Genomic DNA, 23,077 nt, shown 5'->3' with positions numbered 1-23,077 from the left:
ACTATTTTTGCAAACGTGTTAAACGCCCACTAAACTCATTTTACGGATCCCGGTGAATTTTACTGTAATATGAACAGCTATCAACGGAATATCGGCAAAGCCAGAAAGGTTGACTAAGTCTGCCTTTACATTTTTCCGGTTCCCGGTATAGAATCCCCATAATGATTCAAGAGCAAGTTAGAAGGAAACGTTTTTGTGAAAATATTCACTACATTGCCAATATCTATTATAACAGTATGGCTTGAAAGAATAGCATAAAATGAATAAAGAGAAAATGCGTGATTTTTCAAACCATCTTTAGATCCAGCCAATTGATTATATAGATCGAAAAACTATGAAGAAAAAAAAGGGATAAACTATCTGATGGAAATACTTCCAGCAAAAATTACATGATTTATTGAAATAGTATGACTCAAAATATAAGCAAATTAATTGAAGAAATGTTACCGTGTTTTCCCGGTAAGGCTCTCTTAGCTTTCGAGGATTGGACACCGGAGTCCAGATGAGGAACTTATGAAAACCCGAGACTGCTGGTCTGACCAACAGCAATCAGCGGGGAGGGCTTAAAAGGCCTCTTTTGGGGTCCTCGAGTCCCAAAATCGTTAGAGAAAGTAGTGGGGAGGTTTTCGGACCTTGTTAACATGCAACTTCGCGTAACTTATGGCCAACTTTATTATATCTATCGTACTTATGCCTGACGTTCGTGAGCAGGTTGTTCATCCTGAGAGAAAATCGTGTTTCAGTTTCTCTATGTACATATAACCTTTTTTGTTTCATATCGAAAAGACTTGTGATTTGTTGTAGTATCTTCTCTTTTGATTGGATAATCTTCAAATCAATAATGAACGAAATTCATCAACCAATGCGTCACCTATGGTCTAAAATGTAATTAGAACCCTTTCCTATATATTTAAATGATTCCTTTCATACGAAGCTTCATGCTCATTTAGCGTCACTTTAAAGTTGACGGGTTCCGCTCAAATTTTCACAATAGCTTAGCTTGAGTAACTTAAGATTTTTGTAGTTTGGTCATTATATGTCACCTTGATGCGGATAGTATGTCCTTATAACTATGTTTGAGAATCTCAATTTTTTAAATTTGAAATTATGATCATAAATTTGTTTCAGTTACTCCACTATGTGTCGGTGCGACAGTTTGATACATATCAATTTCAGCGGTGCGATAACATTATTTTCCCACATCCGACCACAACAACTTATGTAGGGGAAATCAGGGTAAAACCGACACTGTGGGTAAGATCGACACCCTTTCATTTTTCTTGTTTTGAGCAGATTTTCATGCAGTTTCCAACGCACTCTATCTTAACTTCTGGAATGTTGTGTTTCGAATGACATTACAACTGACGCTACCAATAAACTGCCAAAATAAACAACAAAATCATGCTGGATAACATTGAAGCAACAGTAGTTGCAATATTTTTCAGTTATTCTTTAATGTCATTATTTATTCTGCGTCATAATCATTTACTATAGTATACTATTACGTTGATAGAACATGAAGGAGAATTTAATTTTTGGTTTTTTGACAGCTAAAAACGCTATTGAAAAATAAATTTCCACTCGGGGTAAGACCGACACTTTCATTTGGGGTAAAATCGACACCTTTCTTTGCTTGATAATCTAACTTCAGGGAATCTGTCTAATCGGAAGACTATATCTGTAGTTTATGCGAGTCTTTATTTTTGAATTCCAGAGAAGTTCACGGATGGCGAACCTGTTTTTTTATTCTCCATTTACTTAATCTATTGAGCTCTTATTCGCCAGCTTGGGCATCACCAGAGCGAATCCAAATTTTGACAGTTGTTCTTTCTGCTTTATCGATTAAATCTATTTGTGGATCTGATCCGATGTTCCTGCTTTTCCAGAGAGAGTCCAGAGATAAGTCCATTATTCCTTGCCGTTGGTCGATCGTTATGTTATCCAGGTACATTAGAGCATGTTCGCTCAGAAGAGGGTCAGTTGTCAGTCCGCTTTCAGACGGCCATGGTGTGGGACGGGTGTAGCTCGTGTAGTTTTCAAGCGAACTGACGAAGTTTTTTGTTGAGGTGCTGGGAATCAAACCCATGACGATCCGCTTATGAAGCGAACGTGTAGCCAACTACGCCACGTTGCCCCCTTGGCGAACCTGTTAACATGTAAAATATGTATCATTAAGCATTAAAAAAAAATATTTCTTCGTTATCACGTTTTAACTTATTTGGTGAAGCTTTTGTTCGCGTTTGACGTTTTCACACTACTGCAATCTGTTGGTCCATCGGCCAAACCCAACGATTTTAGCATTGGGCGTGCATGATTTCTCTATTATGATTTTGATCGCGATTTGTTTCAAGTGTTACGTCTGTTTGTCTGTGATGGAATATCAATTTTATTTAAATTACTATATAACCTTAATATATCATCCAGCGATCACAATGATTGATAGATTTATAACCAATATGTGATTTTACAACAATTTTAGGTATTGCCAATAAGCTTAAGATGTCGGTTTTACCCCGTATTCCCCTACGCAAAATAAAAGAAAATCCTTCGCCCTGTCTACCCCCGGATGTGTCTGTCCATCAGTTGTTGCACTCCGCTGTAGGGAATAATGGCGGGAGTGTCGATGATAAAGCCATCCGCTATCCATCTTCGGATGTGGGCTCGATTGGGGGTGGCTGGTGGCCCCTTGGGGATGTGGCGTGATGGAAAAAAAAAAAAGAAACCGGCAAACCAAGCGGCTTCGGTAGGCTCTCTGTGCCATTGTATGAAAGTTTTTTTCCATGCTAATGGCACAGCGAAGACTCATACTCTGTGTTGTGGAGGTCCCCGAGCAACCCAGCGGGATGGTATCCATTTGATTTCATGGTTTTCCAATGAATGTCATTGTGCAAAAGCGATGCATGATCTCAGATGTTTGAAAACATCATCATCCCTGGGCTCACTGGGAGTTGCGTAGATTTTCGTTACGGGTGTCGAATATAATTTGTAATGATGGTCGGATGGCCTCCCGGGTGCAAGTCCTAACCGTGTCATGATGTTTCTTCAAAAGTTGCTGTAAATTTTGAACGAAATCGACAAACACTTTTTGTCTTAAATTCATGCTGTTTTGCCCGTAGAGGACATTTAATTTTCAATCATCACTAAGATTCTATAACAAATAGCATAGCATAGCATAGACTGACTGTACATGTCAATGGTTGCTACTCCGTGATTGATCGGAACTGGTAAGAATTGCACTACGATCCAAATGAATAAGGGATGGGAGTGTCCGCTTATTCTCGAAGTACAATTTTAGCAGCTCTAATATTATTGATCAATAACGGCGCCGGCCAAGTCCTTACAGTCAGTTGGGATGGAGAAGGAATGTTAGGGTGTAATGATTGTTGCTTCTAGAGACCGAGAATACCTCTGCATCTCCACAATCACAACGGGAAGAGTATTTATTAGTGAGGGAAGAAAAGATCTGGGAGTCACCAATGGTCAGTGATGCGATCCATGGATAAGGAGGAAAAATACAACTTAAAGCTAGTTTTGCATTTTGTCTCGAGAAGTTTTTGGTAGGAGATTTAAAAAAAAATACGCCTGCATCCATAATGCCGAACCATTCAAAAGATGTTTTTAGTAATAGCGAAAAGAGAAAAAAATATGTATATATTTTAAATAATATGAAACAGGAATTATGCCGACACTTGTAATGACGAACCATACATAGTTTGTTGGAAAATTACAGAAGAATAACGCTGTATATTTTTGTCTCGAGCTGAAAAGTTTTTGATAGGAGTTTTAAAATATACGTCAACATCCAAAATGTCGAACCATTCAAAAGATGTTTTTAGTAATGTTAAAGAGAGAAAATATATGTTAATTGAAATTATATAAAACAGGCATAATGCCGACACTTGCAGTGACGAACCATACAAAGTTTGTTTGAATATTACATAAAATTAACGCTGTCATGAGAAAATGTGTCATTATAAGCATGAAACGAGCTCACCAGTTGGTAATCCATCCTTGATTTAACACGGATATCTTTTCGCACTCACACAACGCAAACCGTAGAACTTCTCAGCGTCCCGAAAACGAACCGTCTCGCTTGGGTTTTTCGAAGCACTGCCCAGCAGACAAGCGAAACGAAACACAATTCCCGGCGTTCCGAAAACGAATCGTCTTGTTTGGGCTCTCCGAAGCACTGCCCAGCAGACACGCGAAACGAAACACAACTCCCGGCGTCCCGAAAACGTACCGTCTTGTTTGGGCTTTTCGAAGCACTGCCCAGCAGACAAGCGAAACGAAACACAACTCCCGGCATCCCGAAAACGTACCGTCTTGTTTGGGCTTTTCGAAGCACTGCCCAGCAGACAAACGAAACACAATTCCCGGCGTTCCGAAAACGAATCGTCTTGTTTGGGCTCTCCGAAGCACTGCCCAGCAGACAAACGAAACACAATTCTCATCACTAAGATTCTATAACAAATATCCAAAAACTATTTACCCGAAAGACATTAACCTGAAAACCATTTAACCGATTGCGACATTCACCCAATTTGTATATGTGCCGTAATTCTGGGTGTAGTTGATCAGTGGGGAGAAGTTGATAATTTCCGCCTATCAAGAGAGCTATAATTCGATTTCAATTATCAAAATTTCTGTGATGTCGTATTGTTTGGAAGCTGCTCTTGATTTTTTTCTTAATTTGGATTGACATTGTAGATATTTGTACCATGTTAAAACGAGATTTTAATTAAATGTTTGATAAACTTTTGAAGGGTTCTTCTCTAAACAATCGATTATTACTTTGGCCGTATAAATACACTATTCAAATAAACTGTCTTATACATTCCAGGTCTGTTTTCTATACCATGTTCAAAATTTGCATTGAAGAGAAAAATTCATTTCCAGAGAAAAATTTCTTTTCGTGAACAGGTTGGCAATTTCAAAGAAAATTGTCTATTTAATGTGGTTTATTCTGTAATTCACAAACTTCAATTCCAAAACATACTGATTTATCAACAAGTTGTAAGACTTTTTGGACTTGATTCAGTGACCCCATGTGAAGTAATTAGCATACCCTATTATTTTTGGAAACCTATCATAGTATCATCTTCATCCCTTAATCAAAAACTACACTTTTTGATTTCTTAAAATTACATTCTTCCAAATAACTATCTTTCTCTACTTATCATTCTGTGTCATTAACAGCATCGATACTAACTATCGCTAGAATTGAATTAAAATCTAATTGAAAAAGAATCGACCAAAGTTCTTTAGAAACCAGACAGTTTTTTATTGTGACAAAAAGCTAAATCTGTCCACTTCAGAGCAACATCTATTTACAGAAAAGGTAGAGGAATATGAAAGCGACTTCTAAATTGAATTAAATGTACCAAAAATAAAAGCACACATGATCTGATATTTAAACAACTTCCATCTCCATTCTGAACCCCTGTCAAAATCAATCAAAAATGATCGTAGAATATATGCAAAAAAGGTATCTTTCCCTGGAACGGGTGTCTTCAAAAGAATCCACTGTCTGTATCTTATTTATTCATTCATGTAGGCATGACTCCGAGGAAAAACATAATTCAACACAAAAGGATGGCATCCACGCTCTTCCCAGGAACCTAATTTTCATACCCTAATTATTTGCGGATAATGATACCCAGAGCAATGTAATTTGGCAACAAGCATGTAGCAACTAAGCAGGAAAAATGCTATCATTTTTCGTGAACGACAATCGAAAGACAAGTTAGAAATATAATCCTCAATCAAACGACGCCCACATTCAGTATGAGCGATTGTCGAATAATGGAACAGCTTTATTGTGACTTGTGAAAATTTCGCCTATTGTTCTATATGGCGAGTCGCCCTGCATCAGGGAGGGAGCTTCATCTAGGCTATATTGGTAAAGCATACAATATGACTGGTCACAAGTTTAGATTTTCTGTTAACAAGTGGGTACAGATACTTTACATATTTGTTACATTTAGGCCAATGTGACAATGTGATCTTGAAAGTTAAAGTTCGATCTAGCATGAGTCCTAGATACTTAGCTTCACCTGACAATTTGAAGGAATCCTTCTCATCGTGACAACTTGTCTGCTCGAATGTTAACGAATTTTTAGTTTATGCGGGGCTATTATAGGTTAAGTTTTAGAAGCATTAGAAGAAATCTTCATTTTTTGCAAGTATGATGAAAAATTCACAAACTTGTTTTTCAATCTACTACAGATGACACACTTGTTTTGTTCTTTTTTAGATTAAGGGTCATGTGTTATCCGTAAAAAAAGATTTTTGACATCTCTTAGGTAGATCAAGTAAGTCAGATGTAAAAATATTCTACAATATTGGTCCCAGAATGCTACCATCAGGTCTTACAGGAAGTCTGTCAGACTTAGAGTTCTGATAAGATACCTGAAGTGCACGTTTTGACAGACAAATTTGGATTATTGTAACAATGTATATGAGCAATTCTCGCTGAAACCAGGCCGCCATCGGCACCCATCGTTAGAATTCCAATTTTATGTCACTGATCGCTAGTTTTCGATAAAACTTAAGGGTGGTCCTTTCTGTTTTCTCAAAATGGTGGACCCCTCGTACGCCAGCTAGCTGAACAGTTTGCGAAAAAGCCCATTTTTAGATAAATCTTGGGTGTTTCTTCACGGGATATGTCTCATATTTCGCTTGGAACACATAGCAAATTTAGTGGCATCGTATAGAAAAAGGATATAGCTTTCATTTAAACTTGAAAAAATTTTGGCGGCCATTTTGAATTTGGCCGCTATCTTGAATTTTGTTAGAAAAATCGATATTTCAGCATTAGCGCACCGCTAGTTTTGAATTCTGAGATCACCATCAGAAAGCTGAGGAAAAATTGCGTAAGATAGGCTACAAAAACTAGGTGACTAGGTACCCTATGATATGAACGATTTTCTAAATCATGTTTTACTATTTTGACGAAGGCAATCAATGCAAACATAATTTTTTGTACAACAAAGAAACAAGTTTTCAATCGTTGGTGTATTATTTGAGACAGATAAAGAATAGGAGTATTAATTTGAGTGAAAAAATCTGGCGGCCATCTTGGATTTTGACGCCATCTTGGTTTTAAGTAGTAGAATGAGTTTTCACCTTGTTAGCACTCAACATGTTGAATTTCAATGCTACAGTTACACTTATTCTTCTTCTTGTTCTTCTTTTTCCTCACGTTACGTCCCTACTGGAACAGAGCCAGCCCTTCAGCTTAACTAGTTTTAAAAACAAATTATCGAATAGTATTTTTTTAACGCTTATTTGCTACCTGAATGATTCTTCTGCATATCTTCGAGTTGTAAAATAGCATTATTTCTTTCATTTATTTGGTCTAATACCATTGATACAAATGAACAATCAGTTGAACAGCTGAGATTAGATAAGAAAGATAAAATCTGATTGTTTTTTTTTTAACGGAGGCCTTATAATTCAACATGATGAGCACTGAGATGGTAAAAAATCATGCAACTGCTAAAAACCAACATGGCGTCGAAAGCCAAGATGGCCGCCAGTTTTTCTAACCTCGAAATTATACACCTGCCTTTCGGCATTACGTTCACATTAGAACAAAACCTGCTTCTCATCATTCAATTTCGCTATTTTTCACATGCATGTTGGGCGGTACTAAAAACGATACTTTATAACTTAGAAAATCAAGGAAGTTTTTTGCTTCAAAATTCAAGGCTTTCATTATAAATTAATGCACTTTTGTCAATGTTTTACGTTAGAACTACAGATATTACCACAAGCCTTACTAATGTCACGCTATCTATAAACTTCTTACAATGAACAACAATGCATAGGGTAAAAAAATGTTTGTTTAATACAATCAATGTTTTTTGACGGTTTTCATTTATTGAATTTATTTATTCATTATTACTGAATTCAAAGATATGTCGAAGAAGAAAGAAGAAAATTCCTGTTAAATAACCTGGATTTATAACTAATATATCTGAGTACCAGGCTCGGTTCCAGTAGGGACGTAACGTCAGTAAAATGAAGAATAATAAGAAGAAGAGTATACGTAACCTTTTTTATTGGTAGCCTCTAAATTCGACATGCTGAGTGCTATCAAGGTGAAAAATTAATTCTACTACCTAAAATCAAGATGGCGTCAAAATCCAAGATGGCCGCCAGATTTTTTCACTAAAAATAATATTCTTATTCTTTACTCGACTTGAATGAAACACCAAAGGTTGAAAACTTGTTTCTTTGTTCTACAAAAAATGATGTTTGTATTGATTGCACTCGCCATATTCGTCAAAATCGTATAACATGATTTAGAAAATCGTTCATTTGATAGGGTAAATACCATTGCTCACCTAGTTTCTATAGCCTATCTTACGCAATTTTTCCTCAGCTTTCTGATGGTGATCTCAGAATTCAAAACTAGCGGTGCGCTATTGGTGAAAAATCGATTTTTCTAACAAAATTCAAAATAACGGCCAAATTCAAAATGGCCGCCAAAATTTTTTAAGTTTAAATGAAAGCTATATCCTTTCTCTATACGATGCCACTAAGGTTGCTATGTGTTCCAAGCGAAATATGAGACATATCCCGTGAAGAAACACCCAAGATTTATCTAAAAATGGGCTTTTTCGCAAACTGTTCAGCTAGCGGTGCGCTAATGCTGAAATATCGATTTTTCTAACAAAATTCAAGATAGCGGCCAAATTCAAAATGGCCGCCAAAATTTTTTCAAGTTTAAATGAAAGCTATATCCTTTTTCTATACGATGCCACTAAGTTTGCTATGTGTTCCAAGCGAAATATGAGACATATCCCGTGAAGAAACACCCAAGATTTATCTAAAAATGGGCTTTTTCGCAAACTGTTCAGCTAGCTGGCGTACGAGGGGTCCACCATTTTGAGAAAACAGAAAGGACCACCCTTAAGTTTTATCGAAAACTAGCGATCAGTGACATAAAATTGGAATTCTAACGATGGGTGCCGATGGCGGCCTGGTTTCAGCAAGAATTGCTCATATTGTTAAATTGAAGTATTTTAATTTTACAATCATACCTTCATGCCAAACACAGTCGAATGCTTTTTATATGTATATAAGAGCAAGACCAGTTATAATGGACTTCAAATTTGTTGAAACGAATCAAATTCATTGCACGTAAAAGTCCCTTCCCATGTCCATGTCGGAATCCTGACTGATCATAGGTAAAAGTTGAAATTTTGTTAAAGTGAACCATCATTCTACTATGGGTACAAAATAACATTTTCAAAAAGTTTACTGATAGAAGAAAGCATTGGCGTAGCTAGGTTAGGCCTAGCAAATTATTATTTTACAGAAGTAATGTCGGTCGCAATAATCATCATTTTCATAAATTTCACATAAGTGATATTTATAAGTTTTAATTTTCAGTACGGAAAATTGAAGAATTGCCAAGAATTCACGAGGAATATCCCTTATATTTCTTCCACAAGCATTTCAGGCATTTAATGGGAATGATTCAGGAGATTCCACTGAGAATTCCCAAAGGGATTTCTTCATGAATTATTTCCAAACTTTTCCAATGCTCCTTTCAAGAACGCCTTCACCAGTTTTCACTGAGTTGCTCCTGAGATACCAACGTGAAATCATTCCCGGGGTTAGAAGTCATTATTCAATGGATTTTTCCTGAAGTTCCTTTATGTTTTTGTTCATACCAGAAAATTTATTGAAAAATCTCTATCAAATTGCTTAAAAAATCACTCAAAAAATTCTATCAAAGCATTCTTCAGAAATGATTTTGATTTTTTTTTAGCAATTTACTCTCCCGATTCATTTTTTTTTTCTTTCTTTATTATTGAGACTTTCAGCCCTAGGCTGGTTCATCTCATACCGATTCATTAATAAATAACCTTTTTATCTTTTTGTGAACATAACTTGGCCTTTCAATTCTGCTGAATATTCTGTCCAAGATATATTAATTCCAATTGTTAGTGAAAAATAGTATCCAGTTGTTCATCAATAATTTGTTTAGAATTTTCTGGAATTATTTAGGGTTTCTCCTAGAAATAGTATAAGAAATTCTATGAGTATCACCAAAATTGTTTTCAAAATCACCAAGCAAGGATTCTTTCCACAATTTTTTTCAGTGAGTTCACCAACAGTTTTTTCAACTTTGCCTTCGAGGTTCTTCTTAACGTTTCCCTTCAGATTCCTTCAACTTCGCTTTCTCATTACACAACTGTTTTGAGTTGCGTAATGAATCATTACACAAAAAAATTTCAGAAATTGTAAAATAATAGTGAATGCATTCCGAAATAATTTCTGATACCCTCAAGTGGTCTTCTAAGAAATTGCAAAAAATGTTGTACGTAACTCGTCGCCTAAGAAATTGCAAAAAATGTTGTACGTAAGTCGGCAAGCTTTGTAGGATAAATTTACGACTCGTGCTGTAAAAATCATCATTCTGCAACTTGTACCGTAAACTACTATTTCCTACCCCCAGAAATTGAAAACAAACTTTATTTGGGAGGACTACTTTCAATTGAGAGGTTTTCAAGCAAAGGGGTGTAAGTGACAAATAACTAGTTTTGAGAAAATAGATTTTGAATTTTTCCAGCAATTCTTCATTTTACACAAAATTTATGGGAGCCAGAAAACAAGCCAATCTTCCACAAATTAGGTTGTTTTTCCTCATGGAATAAAAAATTACCCAAAAACACAATTGGAAAGCTTCAAAGCTGTAGATCATTTTGGTATATTTAACTCGAAACCGACCAAAATGTCCCTTACACCTCTTTGCGTTTGGGTCCCATAATTATTGTGGTAGAACTAAAAACAACGTTAAAAAAGCATTGTCAAAGTTGTGTTATGGTTAAATTCGTAATGTGAGATTTTACTGAATTTAAATCTTAAAATAAATTTTTGCATCACTTTGAAAACTTGTTGCGGAGTTCCTGATGGACTTTCAGAAGTTAGGAACCATACGTATAAAAATACTGCAGAACTCCTAGAATTCACCTTTTCTCTTTAAATTCTTGAAAGTGGTGCTTTTGTATTTAATTTTTAAAGAAAGATGCGAATAAAGGACAACCATTCGTTGAAACAGGTAGGAACGACAGATGGACAACGAAACAAAGAAAAATAAGTGATTATTCATAGGCTTTACCAAGAGGTAAATGATTACAGGGTAATCAAAACATTTCTGATGAATAAAAAAAAAATTTCTCAAAAACGTCCATCAGATTCTCCTTTGCAAATTATCTTTGAAATCAAGCAGTTTTTCCCTTGACTTCTAGATTCCCCAGAATTCTACAAGAGAGCCTCTAGGAATTCTGTCTTTCCCTTTCCCAGTTAATTTGCTAAATGTTTCTCTACAGATTCCTTTACTGCTATGCTAATTTCGGAAACAAAAGTATCAATGTGGACATTAAGATGTCGATTTTTTAAGATTCGAAGGCAAGAGACATTTTAGGAACATATTTCGTAGATTATTCTTGTATATAATCAATTGAAGCAGTACCGTGTACCCCCGTTGGTTTGACCACATTTAATCTGAACACTTTTTAATTTGTACCCCGCTAATTTGCACATCGTTCAGATTAAAAATGGTTCATTTAGCTCATGGAACGGAGTAAAATGAAATGGAACACTGTGGAACGAAACGCAGAATCAAAACAAAACAGAGAAAGAGGTAACCAGAAACACGTTTATAGGGTGACTAAATGTTCAAATTAAAAATGAACCCCGATAATTTGCATGAGGTACCGTTCAAATTAGCGGGGGTGCACGGTATTTGTGATGCATTTTGGAAATATTTCAGTATAACTTTTGACAAAATCAATCAATGTTTGGAGGAATTGCTGGGGAAAGCTTCGATGTTTTGGAAGGTTAAGTAATTTTCTTTAAGTTGAATTTGGATACATAATAAATAATTTTATAGAAACACTTGACATAGAAGATATGGTTGTCCTCTAGGATTTTCACGTTGAAACAAACAAACCTCACAATATTATTTGACTAGTTTCCAATAGATTTTTAGCAAAATTTATGAAGCCACCCTCCGATATTCCTTGAGCAATTACACTGAAATTCTTCAAGGAGTATAGAACGGTTCATGCCGTCCATCTGAGCAAGGTTGAAATTCCATGAGGAGATAGATCTATTATGAATTCAGTTTTTTTTTCATCAAAAATTCCTGCTAGAGAGCCGGACCCTATTCTTGGCACTTTTGATTCCCTTCGGTAGTGACTTTTTTTTTAATCTACTGAGCTCATATTTGGCAACAATATGCGTCAAAGTGAAGTGCTTCTTATTGAAAACTTCCAGATAATTCGGCAGAGAAAAACCCCCATGCCAAAGTGAAACATGAAAGTGCTGAAGTAGCTCTCTACCCAATCTATTGTCTGAAAGTTTCCTTTACCGAAGTCAGAATCGCCACGCTGATGCTGTGTACAACGAGCAAGGATTGTTGTACAAAATAAAAGAACGGAACTACTGAAAAAAATAATTATCAACAAGCCATGTAAATCAGAACATTTGAAGACGGGGTTGGTGGTCCAATGTTTCATAAGCAGAAGGTCATGGGTTCAATCCCAGGTCCGTCCCTTTCCTCGCACTAAGTAATTGTATCTTTCACTGGCTTCTATTTACCACTCGTAATATATCACAGTTGATCTATCACAGTTCATAGCATTTGCTAGAACGCGAGTGGGACAGAAATAAACCGTTTCCCTACGCTTCTATTCTTTCATCATTATAGCACGTCTTTCTTTACGCCTGATACATAGGCAGTCCGCTAACCAAACCAGCAAGCCTCTCTGCCATAAAAATTACCCCACCTCTTCACCCTTCCCGCATTAACTGGCGTAGACGCAGTGGTATATACGGTCTACCGTGGGAGCCAGTTGAATGCATCAATCAACTCCTTCCCCTTCCCCTCATGGGTCAGCATTCTGACGTGGCAGGCACCATTGTTGCCTAAAAATAGAAGATCACCAGCACTTACACACTGAGAGTGTATGTTATTCCCAAGCAGTCATCTGGCTGGTTCCTTGTGTAAGTGCAGCTGATCTGGTGATATTGGAGTAGCAACCACGGGTGGCTAATCAAGCTCAAGCTCAATAAGAGCCATATAAATCAAAACATTTGTTTACGTCAGAATCAAGTATGTGCTTGTTCTGCACTGCGTGTGAGGTTATACTAGTCGAATGAGATGAAATTTGTCGTCTCACGTTACTCGAGGTTAGAGCGACTCGTTGACTCACACGCCGCGCAGAATAAGCACAGTTTTTTTACTTATTATCTTCCAAAAATCTTTTGGTGAAGGGGGTGTATGATTCTGGAGGGGGGCCTCCCTGTTCCTACGCCAATGGAAGAAAGTAAACTGAAAATTTCGCCAGTATTTTTGACCGAATTCAAAATTAATACAATCTTGGATTTTTTTTTCATTTATCAGGAAAATAAACCTAAAAAAAATTAAGAAAACGATAAATTTATCTACCAAGAATAAAGAAGAAGAATTATTATTCCTGGAAACTTCTTTTTTAATCATAGCCCGGGGGCTCCATTATATGTTTTTTTTTATTGTAATAGTTCCCACTTCTTCCAAATCAGTCCTTCAAGAATTATCGAACACGTTCATTGATTGAGCTGTTAATTAATGAATGAAGAGTGCTCAAGTGTAGTTCAGGTGTCTCCGGCTAATTGTTGTGCTCTACTGTTGCGTAAAATTGCCCTTTTAAAAGTTCAGCTGCTTAGGCTGCCGACAATACGTAAGTTCCCCTATTTCTGATTCCCCTACTTTACCAAATTTTGGGTCTTTAGCTAGAAACCAGAAGGACATCTACTATATTGGTAACGAGGAAACATAAATTCCTCATTACAACCTTAAATACCTCTCGCAGATATTGAATATTTTCCCTTCGTTTCTCATTTTCACAGACAACCCTTCAACATGGCACTGCTGATTTACAGCTCGTTGGTTCTATGCTTGGGAGCGGCGCTGGCCTCCCAACACTCTCCCTATTCCCTTCAGGTACGTAACCGTCAAACAATTCGTTTCTGGAATGGGCAATATCTTTCCAGTTTTTCAATTCACTTGCATTTCGAACCGTCCCGGCTTTTCTCCCATTACAGGCCGCCGTGGATGCTCTGCATAGGCGAGAAGCCCAACTGGCGCTTCAGGAAGAGGGCAACGGCGAATCGTTGGACGATGAAGGCTACTGGGCGGAACGTGAGTATATTTCTCACGTTTAGTATCTCATAACGGCGTATCTGCAATTTCTCTTTCATCGACTTTCTTCTCCGCTTATAATGTTATGTAGCGGAGAGATTTTTTTTTTATTGTTATATTTCTGGTCCCTATAGTAGCTTGCTTGATTTTGTCCAGAAATGGTCGAATAAAATAGTTTTGATTAATAATTTAAGCTCCTTTGTACCTATAATAATACTATTGCACCTATTTTAGTATTACTCTACCACTAGTAGTACTTAGTACCTATAGTCACGCTACTAGAAGAAACTATTGAACTTAATAAAGGAAGAATAACGAACTCACGAACATCAATCGTAAGCTATCGATCCATTCATCCTAGGAAAAATATATTATTTTAGTAATAAATCTTCGAGCTGTTTTGTGGAATACCTTTAAGTAAATGAAAAACCGAATTAAGTACTATACCATTTATTTCCACTAAATTCGGTTTTTTATTTACTTATAATTTTTTTGTAAAACGTTTTTGATTCGTGTTTTTTCTGCGACGAGAAGTTAGTGCAACTATAGGAACAGAAATTAAAAATAGTGCTACTAGAGGCTTATGTGTTGCTAAAGTGTCTCAAGCGATATTAAATACAAAAATATGAATCTTCGTAGTTTTCATATTTCTTCCTATAAATCCAAGATTAAAAGCTTTGAGATCATATAAAAAATCACCGCTAGGTTTAATGTTCGATTTTATACATATATTTGTCCTAAGCTGAACAGCTATTGGTACACTGACTCTACGAAGTTTTTGCTATCCTGCTTTGTATTGCATAGAAAAATACAATTCTCGAAAACTTGTTCAAATAGTCTCAAGTCAAAAAAGTGAATGAATTTACTTTATTGATCCTACGTGTGTCGCAGGCGAAATTCCACATGTTCCGCTCCTACCCAACTAGATTTTTCACTTTTAGAACGTTTAATTTCCGGATTTACAAAACGACGAAAGTAAGATTTTCAACTTTCGCAACCTAACCACTACTTTCGCCGCCCCGCTGTATAGAGAGACAAAGTGACTTAACCACGAATCAAAACAAAACACTACTTGAGCCGATATTACACTGGTAGAAAAACGTCGAAAGTAACTGTATGAAACGGCTTATCATTTTGTTATAATTATTTAAGTTGAAAATAATAGAAACTATCTAGTTTTTGAACGTGATCTGATTGTATGCAAAATTTGAGCGATGTACACGGCGAAAAAATGTTAAAATGGTGATTCATTTTAAAACAGTTTTAGAAGACAGGTTGTGATTCTTCTCAATTAGTTTTCTCAAAACCGTATGAAAGTTACTTACGTCGATTTGAAAAAGTAATCGAGAATTCATGTAAAAAAAATTAAAATAAAATCGATAAAGTAAAATTTATTACTGCAGATACGCCGTTATGATACTCAACGCGAGATTTCCTCGGCATTTCACGGCGCAATTGAATGCCGACCGCATTAACGCATTCCATTCCGTGTGCAGCTTCCGACGAGCAACCGGCTTATCGACCGAACCGGCAGCAGTGGAATAAGATCCTGGCCAGCTATTTGCGGCGAGATGACGACCTGGATGAGGGACCGTACGACCCGTACGAGCTGGAGGCCCGTAAACGATCCGTTTTCCGCGAGCGAGATGGTGAGTTTCGAATGCCGGCAATCAAACTTAGTAAACTAGGAAGGGAAAGCGTTCTGAGGTGGAACAATTCCTGAAATTTTGACGTTAAGTCAATTAAACAAAAATGATTTTATGAGGCATAAAATAGGGCCCAAATATCCGTAGTGATAAACGCACAGCTTATTCAGTGAGTACATGCTGGCGATAGCGAGTACGAATCCCAGTCCTGACGAAGATAATTTTAGTTTCTTAGACTGTACATACATGAGATAGATGGATATGAGTTATGAATAGCGATGGGCGATTTTGAATCGATGTTCCGAACATCGATTTTTTTGTTCCGATTAATCGATTTTTTGAATCGATTTTAAGATCACCTAAAATCGAGCGAATCGATTTTTTTCATTCGATTTTTTATTTCGATTCAAAAGAATGGAATTGATTAGATTTTTTAATGAGTTGATAAACCGTAAACCTAGTTTTGAACCTGCCTTGAAGCGGTTAATGTATAATTTACAATTTCGAACGTTATTTAATTGATGAAATATTATCATTGAATTTGGTCTTATTTTGAGATCATGTTTTTTTTTTGTAAATTTCCATATGAGTTTGAAAATTGAATCGATTCAAAAACATCGATTCAAATGATTCGATTTAATCGGTGAATCGATTCGACACATCGAATTTGAATCGATTCAGTAACATCGATGTTCTGGTCAAATTTGCCCAACGCTAGTTATGAACGACATTTGCGTGAGCTGTTGGGATTTAAATTCGAAACTTGTTACCTTCTGAGTTATTGGGTCTTCAAGTAGCTCGGCAGTTTAGTTGGTAAAGCACTCGACTAGCATACAAGAGTCGTGGATTCGAATCCTATATGCGCGTGTGATTTTTTTTATAATTTAACTCAGTATTTATCCATCTTTACCACGCGTAAAGAGCTCATTAATTTAAATACCATGCAGATTTGATTATCGAACAACTCTATATGTGTCTAAAGGAGTTGACGTGTGAATATAATGTTAATTCTGAAAGAATCATAGAAATCTGGAAAAAAATTGAATGCAACTAATTTTTAGGGTTTTTCTCAAAGGCATTTCCTGAAAGAACTTTTGAAGAAGTTCTTCAATGCATACATATATACATATGGAGTGCACAATTATGGAAAATTTACAGTAATTTTGCTTTTACTCCATTCAAATGAATTGTGTTGAATAATACTCGATCGTGTTGAACTGAATGAGTTGAAAGTGTGACGGGCTTCAATTTAAACCTGTTGAAAAATAATGTGAACACTAAAATGAAAACAATAAGCTATCAGTTTTTTAGTTCAACTACAACAATAACTTATGTACATTAATTATCAATGTGTAGCTATAGATTTATTATACAACTTTGAATGAGATGACCGATAGACATGAAACCTATAGCTGGATCACCAAACCAATTGAAATCTCAAACTTCCATCTTCACACTCATCCTGCCATGAGCCACTACTAATCCTTTCCGAGGAAACCACTCAAATTCCATCCACACCGTCGTTCATCGTCCCACATCATCTGCGTCAAGCGCGTCGTATTGTGGAAAGTCGAACAATCGAATTAGAAAACGCACAGTGCGAAGCCATGCGACAAATCTCGCATGCCTGCTACCGTCTTTCATTCGATGCTGCCAAATTCCAATTCCATTCGCCATCCCTTGAAAGCCATTTGTAATCACATCCCACTCATTCACAGCCCTTGCCGAACTGCCCCCGTACCCTACAGTGTTCAGGGAGCGTGAAATGGAGAAGTCATACCAACCGCGACCAGATTTGTCGAACGATTTCCTCAAGGAAATCGACCGCCAAGCTAATCTCGAGCGGGAGGCTAAGTATCTAGACCAGCTGAGGCAACTGTGGGACAAGTACCAACAACAGGAGAATGAAATCGAACAGGAACTGTTTGACGAAGACCGTGCAGCCGCAGAAGAAGCAGCCCTCGGTGGTCAATACTACGAAAAACGACAGGGTTACCCAACAGTTTCGCAATCTGAGGCCGCAGCCATGTACTATGGTCCACCAATGGAAGAGAGGAAGCGAACACTTCCGATTCTCCCCTGGCTTCCAGCGACACGGAAGAAGCGATTCCCTGTTGCTAAACGATCACCCAAACCGGAAACAAGCGCCTCGGGAACAGACGAAAAGGTGGCAAAAGATTTGCAAGCACTGTTCGGTGAACCGGAAGAAAGCAAGAAGAAACGATCCGCTGAACCTGAGATAGACATCAAACAGGAAAAGGCCAATAAGACCAAGTCGCAAGAAAAGCGAGATGCTAGTGGAGAACATGAAGAACGCGAGGAACGCAGCTCCGAGGAGGACCACGAAGATGATGATCACGATCACGAACATGATCATGAACACGACCATGACCACGATCACGATCATGACCACGATCATGAACATGACCACGAACATGATCATGATCATGAATCCAGTGAAGAATTTGAAGGAGAAGACGATGACAAGAAGAAAAAGAGATCAGTCAAGAAGCGATCGAACCTGGAAGTAGTCAAAGAAGATCAAATTATTCCTGGTGACATTGGAGAGTTCAAGGCCAAGAAGTCAATCCAGTGGAACAAGTACTTCGGTATCGATCGGAGGAAAAAGGACGGTCGTAGCAGTGGTGCATATCCACTAAGCTTCTATAAGACGTACGATGAGGACCGCAAGAAGAAAGCCTTCAGTCAGGATAAGTTAGACAACATGGATCGTAAGCTGAAAACAATCGAGGACTTGATTCTGGATCAGACCGTTAAGTACACTGGAGATCATGAAGGTGAGTTTTCATTTGCTATTTTTGATACCGGAGACTAATTCAATTTTACATTAAGGTGGATTGATCGAACCGGAGGAGCTTCAGAAGCTGAAGGATAAAGTTGTCTCACGCCTAGCCACGGCTTACAGCATTGAAAAGATGCGTCGTACATTGGACAAGTTGAAGGAATCGGTTGGCGATGATTCAAACCCGTTGAAGGACAATGAGATAGACACGGACAAGCGCGATGACAAGAAAGAGAAAGCGAAGCGCGTTGCTGTCAAGAAGGAGAAAGCCGAATACGACCATAGCGAGTGAGTTGATTTTGAGTTTAATTTTAAGTGATATGATCTAGCTTAGCTTTAGATAAGCTTTAGCTTAGCTTTAGCTTAGCTTTAGCTTAGCTTTAGCTTAGCTTTAGCTTAGCTTTAGCTTAGCTTTAGCTTAGCTTTAGCTTAGCTTTAGCTTAGCTTTAGCTTAGCTTTAGCTTAGCTTTAGCTTAGCTTTAGCTTAGCTTTAGCTTAGCTTTAGCTTAGCTTTAGCTTAGCTTTAGCTTAGCTTTAGCTTAGCTTTAGCTTAGCTTTAGCTTAGCTTTAGCTTAGCTTTAGCTTAGCTTTAGCTTAGCTTTAGCTTAGCTTTAGCTTAGCTTTAGCTTAGCTTTAGCTTAGCTTTAGCTTAGCTTTAGCTTAGCTTTAGCTTAGCTTTAGCTTAGCTTTAGCTTAGCTTTAGCTTTAGCTTAGCTTTAGCTTAGCTTTAGCTTAGCTTTAGCTTAGCTTTAGCTTAGCTTTAGCTTAGCTTTAGCTTAGCTTTAGCTTAGCTTTAGCTTAGCTTTAGCTTAGCTTTAGCTTAGCTTTAGCTTAGCTTTAGCTTAGCTTTAGCTTAGCTTTAGCTTAGCTTTAGCTTAGCTTTAGCTTAGCTTTAGCTTAGCTTTAGCTTAGCTTTAGCTTAGCTTTAGCTTAGCTTTAGCTTAGCTTTAGCTTAGCTTTAGCTTAGCTTTAGCTTAGCTTTAGCTTAGCTTTAGCTTAGCTTTAGCTTAGCTTTAGCTTAGCTTTAGCTTAGCTTTAGCTTAGCTTTAGCTTAGCTTTAGCTTAGCTTTAGCTTAGCTTTAGCTTAGCTTTAGCTTAGCTTTAGCTTAGCTTTAGCTTAGCTTAGCTTAGCTTAGCTTTAGCTTAGCTTTAGCTTAGCTTTAGCTTAGCTTTAGCTTAGCTTTAGCTTAGCTTTAGCTTAGCTTTAGCTTAGCTTTAGCTTAGCTTTAGCTTAGCTTTAGCTTAGCTTTAGCTTAGCTTTAGCTTAGCTTTAGCTTAGCTTTAGCTTAGCTTTAGCTTAGCTTTAGCTTAGCTTTAGCTTAGCTTTAGCTTAGCTTTAGCTTAGCTTTAGCTTAGCTTTAGCTTAGCTTTAGCTTAGCTTTAGCTTAGCTTTAGCTTAGCTTTAGCTTAGCTTTAGCTTAGCTTTAGCTTAGCTTTAGCTTAGCTTTAGCTTAGCTTTAGCTTAGCTTTAGCTTAGCTTTAGCTTAGCTTTAGCTTAGCTTTAGCTTAGCTTTAGCTTAGCTTTAGCTTAGCTTTAGCTTAGCTTTAGCTTAGCTTTAGCTTAGCTTTAGCTTAGCTTTAGCTTAGCTTTAGCTTAGCTTTAGCTTAGCTTTAGCTTAGCTTAGCTTAGCTTTAGCTTAGCTTTAGCTTAGCTTAGCTTAGCTTTAGCTTAGCTTTAGCTTAGCTTTAAATTCAACTAATCTGACGTCTTTCCTCAACAAGACACTCGATGGAACCACCTGAAAAAGTCAGCAAAGATGAAGTGGAAAACGATCTGAATGATTTGGATGACGACAAGAAGAAGAAAAAGAAGAAACGATTGAGCAAACGATATCAGGAAGTATTCCGTAACGATTTCCCGGACTTTGAGGAGGAACAGGGAACCGGCCATCATGCTCCTGTCGGTGACAGCTATGGCAGAAGTTTGGCAGTTGGTAAGTTGATGGAAAATTACTGTAGTTAATCTTTTACTTTATAAAATGTCATTGCTTCATTTAGAAACCAACGAATGTCCACTTCTGGATGCTTTGGAACGCAGATGCAGAGGAGTCGATGTGTTGAGTGGTGACATCTACCAGGAGCTGTTGCCCGCTTGTGGAGCACATCAATTGTGCTATCTATGCGTAAGTTTTGGTGATTTTCAACCAATCAATCAGTTAATAAATTCATTGCTAATGCACCAACAGGGCACCCATCAGAACGTATGTGACTTCCAGTACCTGACCGAAGCGGATACCATTTGCGAGGGTCAATCGAATTGTCTATCCACGGCACGGTCTGCATTAATGATTCTGCGTGGTTTTCCAGGTCCCCAGTTAGGACCTCGCGAATGTTCGAAGAATCCTTGTCTCTACCGAGCGATGGTCGAACTCGGTGTCAGTGGATTGTAAGCGCGTTCAGATGGATGAGGTTCGCAAAATTGAACCAACACATTTTCGCACGACGGCTTGCGAAAACATTTTTAGGTTTTGTCTCTTTGACGTCTATGTTAGATATCTGCTAAATAAATGAACGGAGTTCCAACTGGAAAGTCGGAAATGTGGAGGCCCCCAGTCCGCCTTTAGTCCGATGTCGCATATCGAGCTCTATAGCAACTCTTTCTAATCCCTCACTGAATGTGTGTCTGTTAAAGCAAGTTAATCTAACCAATAAAGATGTAAAGTGTAACAAGCATCTATTGGGAATGGAATTTACTAAATGACTAAGCTAATAATTTCACTTTTGTGAAGATTTTCAACGAATGCGAGTTTGATTTTGTTTGGCAGTCTTAAGCGATGCTTTGGCCGCAATGTGACCACTGTTAAAATGATGAGATTATTTATATTTTAGTACAGGTGATAACTTTTGCAAATATGTATGGTTTTCAATTATTTGTGTAATGAAAGGTGTTATTTACATATATACTAAAGCAAAAATGGTGAATCTGCTATAAAATCTAGTGTAACTTCAACAATTTAAATATAAAACTGAATGTAATTATATTTATATTGAAGTGTAATAAACCAAGAATCGCCAGTAAACCCGAAGGAACCCATCATACAATTGCACTCAAGATAGATAACCCATTAGTTTGGTCCCAATGACCTAGACGATTCCTCATCTGATTGCATATTTAGACAAAAAAAATGAACAAAAGAAATCAGACAATAAATTTCAAAACGAACCCAGACGACACAAACAGAACGAACAAATAAAAAGAGGAATAAAACAAGAATATGAAATGTGTGCAGCTATAGTATTGAAAATATACTTTGAAAATCCAATGGAGTAAACACATGAGATTGAAAATAACTACCTAACTAAGTAAGTTTTAGTTTTACTATCCTAAAAATATAATGAAAGAAACAGAAATATTTAAATCATTCCCAAATATTGAAAAGCATTGAAGTGTACTGTGGCAACACTTTGAAAGTATTGGTGTTGGGCTATTTAAAATTGAAAAAGAAAATCTACCATGTTAGCTAATAAAAAAAATACATCAAGCACTAATGGGTCATAGGTATTAAAATCAATGAAACTAACTCCAGATATGGAAAGCAAATGAAACGAATCTATATCTATGCCTATACAAAAACACACATACAGACACACTCACATTCACACAAACCATAAAAAAAAACAAAACTAAATAAAAGTTTAAAGTACGAATGGAACACTGTCTGCATTTAATAAATATCTGAAAGGCCTTCCTAGTAGCACCAACCAATAGTGAAACATGAATCACTGTAAATCGATTGAGAGGGTGTATAACTGTGATGACAACAGCTCCGGTTCCTCACCCGCGATCCAGTCGATGCCAATGCGTCGAACGAAATGAAACATGCAATGGATGATAACGATTGATGATAAGATAAATTATTGCCACACAAATTTATACCCAGTGGATGTGCCTTGCTGAGACTCAGTGTGGCAGCTTTATACTAAAGTCTTTAAAGGAGAAATACAGAAAGCTTGTGAGGATTTTTTTACGACTGCCGTTTATATGGTAAGTAGGGTCGGGGTTCCCTTAGTGGACAGTTCCCTATAGTCATACTAGTGGCGTTTTACGGCCGTTTTGCTATAAACCTTTTCAAAACATTTTTTTACATGAAGGTCAGGAGCTATTTATCTAAGTATCATTGATACACAGCTTGATTTTGTTCAAAAAATGATCGAAATAATTAGTTTTGCTTAAAATTTGAGCTCCCTTGCGCCTATAGTAAACCTATTGTTCCTATAGTAGCACTACTGAGAGAAACTATTTTTTATTTAACAAAATAATAGATGAATTGAGAACTTTCTTAACATCAAACGAAAGCTTCATGCACATAACAATTGATAAATTCGTGACATCGGCAAGGGACATTTTTTAGCATAAGGCTGCCATTAGGTGTCACTATTAAGCATTGAAAATAAATTCAAATTAAATTATTTTCAGCAGGGTCC

The 23,077-nt window shown here is 37.1% G+C and overlaps 1 protein-coding gene and 1 long non-coding RNA gene across 2 annotated transcripts in view; one reads left to right on the top strand and one right to left on the bottom strand.

The window, feature by feature from the left end:
* LOC5573481 overlaps nt 1-22,216 on the top strand; it is a 66,629-nt gene extending 44,413 nt beyond the window's left edge. Inside the window, exons 2-9 of the mRNA XM_021840333.1 lie at nt 13,912-14,005; nt 14,107-14,203; nt 15,700-15,852; nt 17,568-18,647; nt 18,703-18,940; nt 20,375-20,586; nt 20,651-20,775; nt 20,839-22,216. Of these exons, the coding sequence (XP_021696025.1) occupies nt 13,925-14,005; nt 14,107-14,203; nt 15,700-15,852; nt 17,568-18,647; nt 18,703-18,940; nt 20,375-20,586; nt 20,651-20,775; nt 20,839-21,042 (2,190 nt within the window). The 5' untranslated portion in view covers nt 13,912-13,924 and the 3' untranslated portion in view covers nt 21,043-22,216. The remainder of the gene's footprint in view (nt 1-13,911; nt 14,006-14,106; nt 14,204-15,699; nt 15,853-17,567; nt 18,648-18,702; nt 18,941-20,374; nt 20,587-20,650; nt 20,776-20,838) is intronic.
* Nucleotides 1,680-22,471, bottom strand: LOC110675405. Its single transcript, XR_002499452.1, has 2 exons — nt 22,432-22,471; nt 1,680-2,146 (listed from the first exon to the last, which is right to left on the bottom strand). It is a non-coding gene; the product is annotated as an uncharacterized LOC110675405 (long non-coding RNA).
* Between the last annotated feature and the right edge of the window lie 606 nt (nt 22,472-23,077).

This window comes from Aedes aegypti, chromosome 2, assembly GCF_002204515.2.
Source record: "Aedes aegypti strain LVP_AGWG chromosome 2, AaegL5.0 Primary Assembly, whole genome shotgun sequence".
Lineage (NCBI taxonomy): Eukaryota > Metazoa > Arthropoda > Insecta > Diptera > Culicidae > Aedes > Aedes aegypti.
Note: the sequence above shows the minus strand (reverse complement) of the source record. Positions and strands in the feature narration are given on the sequence as shown.